At 56.6% G+C, this 7,316-nt stretch overlaps 1 protein-coding gene across 1 annotated transcript; it reads left to right on the top strand.

The window, feature by feature from the left end:
* The first annotated feature begins 31 nt into the window (after nucleotides 1-31).
* ARSI (arylsulfatase family member I) lies at nucleotides 32-7,004 on the top strand. Its single transcript, XM_047731196.1, has 2 exons — nucleotides 32-883; nucleotides 4,710-7,004. Exons 1-2 carry the CDS (start codon nucleotides 564-566, stop codon nucleotides 6,115-6,117), a joined length of 1,728 nt encoding a protein of 575 aa, XP_047587152.1. The 5' UTR covers nucleotides 32-563; the 3' UTR covers nucleotides 6,118-7,004.
* The last annotated feature ends 312 nt before the right edge of the window (nucleotides 7,005-7,316 follow it).

Below are 7,316 nucleotides of genomic sequence, written 5' to 3'. Positions count from 1 at the left end.
TTGCATTCTCTCCCGCGGTGTCTCCCCCCCAGGCCCGCCCAACCCGTGCCTCCCTCCCCTTCCCCGCTGGGGTCCTGCCCGCCTCCGTGCGGGGAGCCCGACTGTTCTCAGGACTCGGGCGGGGCGAGAGGCAGGGCCGGGGGCTGGAGGGTCGGGAGGAGGAGGAAAGGAAAGCAGAGGCGAGAGAAATTAGGAGGCGGGAGAAATCGAGGGCTAGTAGGAAGGGGAGAGTTAGAGGATGGTGGAAAGCACTTTTTGGAAGCAGCCACGCCGCGTCTCAGGCTGGCCCGGCTGAGCTGGGGAAGAGGGAGCGAGGGCGGCGCAGGGCGGGCGCGCGGGCGGCGGGAGGCAGTTCTGCGCGGGCCTGACCTCCCCAGAGCGCCCCGCTGCGGCCGCGCAGGTCCCCCCTCCCGTGCTGATCCAACTTCTGGGCTGCCCCCGGGGCCGCTGAACGATCTCGCAGCGTCCAGGCGGGCCAGCCGGCAGGCGTGCGGGCCGTGCGCCCTGGGCGCGCGAGGCGGTGAGGCCCCGGGAACCCTGTGCGCCGGGACGCGCGGGCCGGCATGGCGATGCACGCCCTCACTGGCTTCTCGCTGGTCAGCCTGCTCAGCTTCGGCTACCTGTCCTGGGACTGGGCCAAGCCGAGTCTGGTGGCTGACGGGCCTGGGGAAGCCGGTGTGGAGCAGCCTTCGGCCGCTCCACCCCAGCCTCCCCATATCATCTTCATCCTCACCGACGACCAGGGCTACCACGACGTGGGCTACCACGGCTCTGATATCGAGACCCCTACACTGGACCGGCTGGCAGCCGAGGGTGTCAAGCTGGAGAATTATTATATTCAGCCTATCTGCACGCCTTCGCGGAGCCAACTTCTCACTGGCAGGTAGGCATGACCCAGGCTGCTGGGACTGGCCCAGTGTGCCCCAAGTAAATCCCATCTGTAGATTTCCTCTGCATTCACAGAAGCCCCCCCACCCCCCAACCCCTCTGGGACCTGGGAAACCAGGACTGCGCCAATTCTGTCTCCAGTTGCCTGTGTGATCATTAGTTAAGTCCTTTGCCCTCTCTGGGCCTCAGTTTCTCCAACTGTACACTGAATGGATTGGATCATCTTTGAGGTCTCCTCCTTCTGATGTTCTAGGACACACACTGTACACCATGCGAAGGAGACACCTGGGCATCCCGTTGTGAGAGGAACATGGCAGTCTCTGACACTTAGGTTTTAACGCTGCTTCTAATTATAGCCCCGGAGGCCGGAGGCCATGAGCAAATCATTCAGCTTCTCTAAGCCTCTGCTTCCTTGTCTGTCCGTAAACAGAGTGGAGGGCAGTGTTTATCCTGAAGAAGAGTGGCGAGGATGGGATGAGTTGTATGTATCCTGCTTAGCTATAATAAATGGCAGCTTCTATGTCACCGGAGGGATCAGGGTTCCCAAACCGAGGGCTGCATGGAAAGGAAACCAAGGAACGTGTAGGTGGGGCAGAAAGACACACGCAGGTTGCCTTGACCTGTGGCTAGTTACTTCACTTCTCCAAACCTCTGTTTTTTCATCTGCAAAATCCTCCTAAGTTGGCTGGGAGCCCCCAGGAGACGTGCTGCTTTCTCCGTAAGGAGTTGTCCACAGGCAAGGCGGCTGGATTACAGGATTAAAAGAGCAGGGTAACAGGAGGTGGGGGTGTGGAAGGCAAACTCTGGCCACTTAGGAGAAAATCCTTTGGCAAGACTGAAGCTAATCCTCCTTGGATGGGGTCCAAGTCATGCCTTCTCCGAAGTTCCACCCAAAAGCCATTAGCATGATCTCAGGAACCAGAGCCTTGCTCTCCCTGTTTCCCCGGGTGGGAGAAACTGAGGCATGGAGTCAGGGGGTCCCAACTCATGCCTCTCCCCAACTTCAGGGTCAGTGGGAGAGGGGGCTGAGTGGCCAGGTGGTTGACAGGGGTCCCAGAGCTGGGAGTCGAATAGGTCCCTTTTCTTCCTCCATTCGGGCACGCAGCATTCAGCTCCAGGAACAGAGAGAGAGGAAGATAGAACTGGGGAAGTGTGGAAGAGGGGCTGATGTGTGTGTTATGGGTTGGGGCGTCAGTAGTGTTGGCGAGGGCCAAATGTTGACTAACCTCCAGCAGTGGGAAAAAAACCTGCATCTCCAAGAATTGTGCACAAGCTAGCATTTCTCTCTCCAGAGGTGACTTTCGGTTGAAGCAGGGGAATGAGCAGCCGGCAGGGCAGGGTTCCAGCCCCCTGATCTGGGAAGTTAGCTGAGCCTGGCTGGGCAGCGTCTGCTCTCCGCCCCCTGCAGCTGGCTCCATCTGACTGATGCTGACGACTCTCATTAGTGTTTGTTAAGGCATCCAGTCGTGCTCCGCGATGCTCGAGAGAGCCAGTGTTTCTCATGTTACCCCCTTGCAGCCGGGCTTTGGTGACCCGTAGCTGGCCCGCCCACTTTACAAACTGGTCCTCCAAGGTACCCAGCCCTGTGATGAGGCCCCGCCACTGCTTGGCCCTGGGGTACTTCCCATATTAAATGGAATCATTCATTAGCTTGATTGGGGGCTGCAGAGCCAGCATCACTGAGAGGATTTGAGCACAAGCTGTGTAGACCTGGGTTCCAAGCTTGGAGCCCCTGCTGGCTAGCTGTCTGCAGTTGGGCCCATGCTGTACTTTTGAGAGCCTCAGTTTCATCAGCTGTGGAATGGGGATAATAATAGTCTTCCCTGTAGCTTTTAATGATGAATGAATGAAATAATATATGTGGTGTAGAGACAAATATAAAAATGGCGACAGTAGCTAGTGATACTAACGATGAGAGCTCTAAGTTAAGGAAACCAAAAATAGGAGAGCCCCCCCCACACCCCGCCCAGGCCTGTGTTAAAGGAGTCAGGTTGTCAGGTCTTGGCTTAACTAGGATTCCTCTGGGGTGAGAAAAAGCTCTGGGATTCTAAGACCCTTGTGAAGTTCTAGCCTTCTTATTTACTCTGGGTTTTTAAGACTTGAGTAAAGGCTGGACACCACAAGCAGATCACATGGGGACCTTGACCGCAGAAGGGATTTGAATGAATAGACGAGGAATGCAGGATTCTGCTAACCATTTGCTCCTGCCTCAGAGCGTCAGCCTGGGTGAGTGACCCCGATCCAGGGGCCACATGAATGTATAGGCAGGCACATGAGAACTGGTCTCATAAAATTTGGGAACTGGAGGGTTTTCAGAGATCTCCCGTCCTACCCAGCTCACCCGTCTATGTGAGCTCACTGAGGCCACCATGGGGGAAGAGACGTGGCAACTGAGTTTGCTGGAGACAAGTCTGGGTTTGGATTCTGCTTGGACTTATGTTCAAGTCCTGGTTTTGCCCCTGACCCCTGAGTGACCTTAAGCAAGGCCCTTCCCCTCCTCTGGACATGGGGTTTTTGTTTGTTTGTTTGTCTTTTTTTTTTTTTTAAGATTTTATTTATTTATGAGAGAGAGAGAGCACAAACTGGGGAGGGCCCAAGGGAGAAGGTAGCAGACCCCCTGCTGAGTGCAGAGCCTGATGCAAGGCTCCACTCCTCGCTCCATCCCTGGATCCCGAGATCATGACCTGAGTGAAAGTCAGACACTTAACCAACTGAGCCACCCAGGTGCTCCTGGACCTGTGGTTTTTTTTTTTTTTTTTGAAAGATTTTATTTATTTATTTGACAGAGAGAGATCACAAGCAGGCAGAGAGGCAGGCAGAGGGAGAGAGAGAGAGAGGGAAGCAGGCTCCCTGCTGAGCAGAGAGCCCGATGCGGGGCTCGATCCCAGGACCCCGAGATCATGACCTGAGCCGAAGGCAGCGGCTTAACCCACTGAGCCACCCAGGCGCCCCTGGACCTGTGTTTTTAAAGACAAGATAAATACACTAGAAATTGACTTCGGTCCCTTCTGCCTCTAAAATCCTCTGAGTGCCTGCCTGCCTTCCTTCCTTCCTTCTTTCCTTCCATACGTAGTTGAGGATTGTTTAAACATCACCTGAATGCCGGGAATACAAAGTTGAGTAAAGGACAGCTCCATTACATACCACTTGACCCATTAGCATGTACAACTAAGCAGAACCCAATGGCCACATAGGACAATGATCATGTGTACTAAATGTTAACCCAGAAACAAAAGTGACTCATTCTTTTAAAGAGCTTAGGGATTCTGAAGTCTCTGAAGACCCCCTGGGATTTAGATCCCCACCCCACTCCAGTTACTAATTGTTTGAATCACTGGGCAAGTGACTTAACTTACTGAGCCTCAGTTTCCTTATTTGGGAAATGGGAATAATAATGACATGCATGCACTCCCTAGGTTAGTGGGGAGTTGGTGAGATGCTTAGTATAAGGGGCTTAACACAATGCCGAGCACAGAGAGAGGACTTGGTATTAGTTATTATTATTTTTTTGTCACAATTAACCTGGGTTCGACTCTTAACCCCCCCACCTTCCTGGCTGCGTGATCCTGGGTGAGTGGTTGAACCATTCCAAGCTTCAGTCTCCTCATCTGTCAATAAATAATCAGCTTCCATTGATTTTGAGGATTTTGAGGATTCTGTTGAGACAACACATTTGGAGTGCTTTTCATGCCGATTACTGTGCGTTTCCTGGAAGTGCTGGAACCAGAGCCCCCTTCAGGGAGGGCACTGGGGGCTTGGTTGGCCCGAGTGGTGGTTTGCAAGTTCCTTGTGCCTTCCACACGCTCTCCTCTTCCCACCAGGTACCAGATCCACACCGGACTTCAGCACTCCATCATCCGCCCTCGGCAGCCCAACTGCCTGCCCCTGGACCAGGTGACGCTGCCCCAGAAGCTGCAGGAGGCAGGCTACTCCACCCACATGGTGGGCAAGTGGCACCTGGGCTTCTACCGGAAGGAGTGCCTGCCCACCCGCCGGGGCTTCGACACCTTCCTGGGCTCGCTCACTGGCAACGTGGACTACTACACCTACGACAACTGTGACGGGCCCGGGGTATGTGGCTTTGACCTGCACGAGGGCGAGAGCGTGGCCTGGGGGCTCAGCGGCCAGTACTCCACCATGCTCTACGCCCAGCGGGTCAGCCACATCCTCGCTAGCCACAACCCCCGGCGGCCCCTTTTCCTCTACGTGGCCTTCCAGGCCGTGCACACACCCTTGCAGTCCCCTCGCGAGTACCTGTACCGCTACCGTGGCATGGGCAACGTGGCCCGGCGCAAGTACGCAGCCATGGTAACCTGCATGGATGAGGCCGTGCGCAACATCACTGGGGCCCTCAAGCGCTACGGTTTCTACAACAACAGCGTCATCATCTTCTCCAGTGACAACGGCGGCCAGACCTTCTCTGGGGGTAGCAACTGGCCACTGCGAGGACGCAAGGGCACTTACTGGGAAGGGGGCGTGCGTGGCCTCGGCTTCGTCCACAGCCCCCTGCTCAAGCGAAAGCGCCGGACAAGCCGGGCGCTGGTGCACATCACTGACTGGTACCCGACCCTAGTGGGTCTGGCAGGTGGCACTGCCTCGGCGGTGGATGGGCTAGACGGCTATGACGTGTGGCCCACCATTAGTGAGGGCCGGGCCTCGCCGCGCACAGAGATCCTGCACAATATCGACCCCCTCTACAACCATGCCCGGCACGGCTCCCTGGAGGCTGGCTTTGGCATCTGGAACACGGCTGTGCAGGCTGCCATTCGCGTGGGTGAGTGGAAGCTGCTCACAGGGGACCCTGGCTATGGGGATTGGATCCCACCGCAGACGCTGGCCGCCTTTCCCGGCAGCTGGTGGAACCTCGAGCGCATGGCCAGTGCCCGCCAGGCGGTGTGGCTCTTCAACATCAGCGCTGACCCCTACGAACGGGAGGACCTGGCTGGCCAGCGGCCCGATGTGGTCCGTGCCCTTCTGGCCCGTCTGGTGGACTATAACCGCACAGCCATCCCTGTGCGCTACCCAGCTGAGAATCCCCGGGCCCATCCTGACTTTAATGGGGGTGCTTGGGGGCCCTGGGCCAGTGATGAGGAAGAGGAGGAAGAGGAGGAAGAGGCAGGCAGGGCTCGTAGCTTCTCCCGAGGGCGCCGTAAGAAAAAATGCAAGATTTGCAAGCTTCGATCCTTTTTTCGTAAACTCAACACCAGGCTGATGTCCCAGCGGATCTGATGGGGGGAAGGTCATGATCTCTGTCCCCCTAGATGTACTTCCCCAATCAGGCCTGGCCCTGCCCCTCCCCACCAAGGGGCCTGAGGTCAAATCCCCACCTGTAGGGAAATGGGGAGCAGAGAGATCCTCCATTGAAGGATGGGGAGCTTGGCCTGGGGGAGAATAAACTAGATATGGTTTCCTCGATTCCAGTCCCACCTCTCCATTGACTTGCTCTGTGACTTCAAGTGGCCTGCGTGAGCTCTCAGGGCCTCCGTGTCTTGCTCGGTGAAAGAGCTGTAATGACTTGGTGGCTCCGTGGAGTGAACCTGGCGCCTGGGACCATGATGGAGTTCCCATTGACCTTGCCACCTCCCAGCTCTTCGACGACCTTGCCCTTGAAGCCTGCACCTCTGGGATACTGCTTGGGTGAGGGGCCACATGGAGGCATCTCTAGGCCTGGACCTTCGCTGAGGCATGGTGGTCGGGCCAGAGTGCTGAGGGCGGAGGTGGAGGGATAGGGGCTGACTTTCCTGGTCCTCCCATGGCTTGGGCCAATCTTGAGGCCAGACAAGTGCTGGGAGCTATGGGAGAAAGCTCTCCTTCAGGACCTTAGCACCCAGAGGACAGACTGGGCTGTTAGCTACAGCAGGATCAAAGGTGATGGGAACAGCTGTGAAAAGAGCTCCGAACTAACAATCAGGACACCGGGTGCCGCTTTGACCTTGGACCCAACCCTTCCCCTTTGGGCCTCGATTTCCCCATCTGCAAATGGGATTGTTAGCCCTAGCTCCGCCTACCTCACAGGGATATAGAGATATACTGGCCAAGGTAATGGTTGTGGAGGAGCCCATGAACTTGATTAAAATGCAGTCACATGGACGCCAGGGCTGCAGGGCTGTCTGTGAGCACCGGTGTGGGTGTGTGCTTCCTGAGGGCAAGTAGGAGCTCACCACTGACGGAGTCCATGGGAGAGGAGGTATACAGGCTGGTGGGGAAGCAGAATGTATGGGTTCTGGTCCAGCCTTGCCACAGGCCCACCGGGCGACCTCTGGCCAATCCTGGAGCCTCTCTGGGCCTCAGTGTCCCCCTTTGTACAATGGATGATTTAAGAGCCCTTCCGACTTGGTTGTTCCGGGGACCCCTGTACGTGGGCATGGGCTGAGTGGCGGGAGGAGGGGCCTAGGGGGCTCAGAGCCTGCTCGCTGCAGAGCATGCCT

This window comes from Lutra lutra, chromosome 5, assembly GCF_902655055.1.
Source record: "Lutra lutra chromosome 5, mLutLut1.2, whole genome shotgun sequence".
NCBI lineage: Eukaryota > Metazoa > Chordata > Mammalia > Carnivora > Mustelidae > Lutra > Lutra lutra.
The sequence above is the reverse complement of the archived record's forward strand: the minus strand, read 5'-3'. Positions and strand labels throughout refer to the sequence as shown.

Bases quoted from the DNA above. Each gene is read 5' to 3' on its own strand.
- ARSI (XM_047731196.1), top strand. From the start codon at position 564: ATGGCGATGCACGCCCTCACTGGCTTCTCGCTGGTCAGCCTGCTCAGC. The intron at 884-4,709 runs GTAGGCATGACC...TCTTCCCACCAG, and splicing joins AGCCAACTTCTCACTGGCAG to GTACCAGATCCACACCGGAC.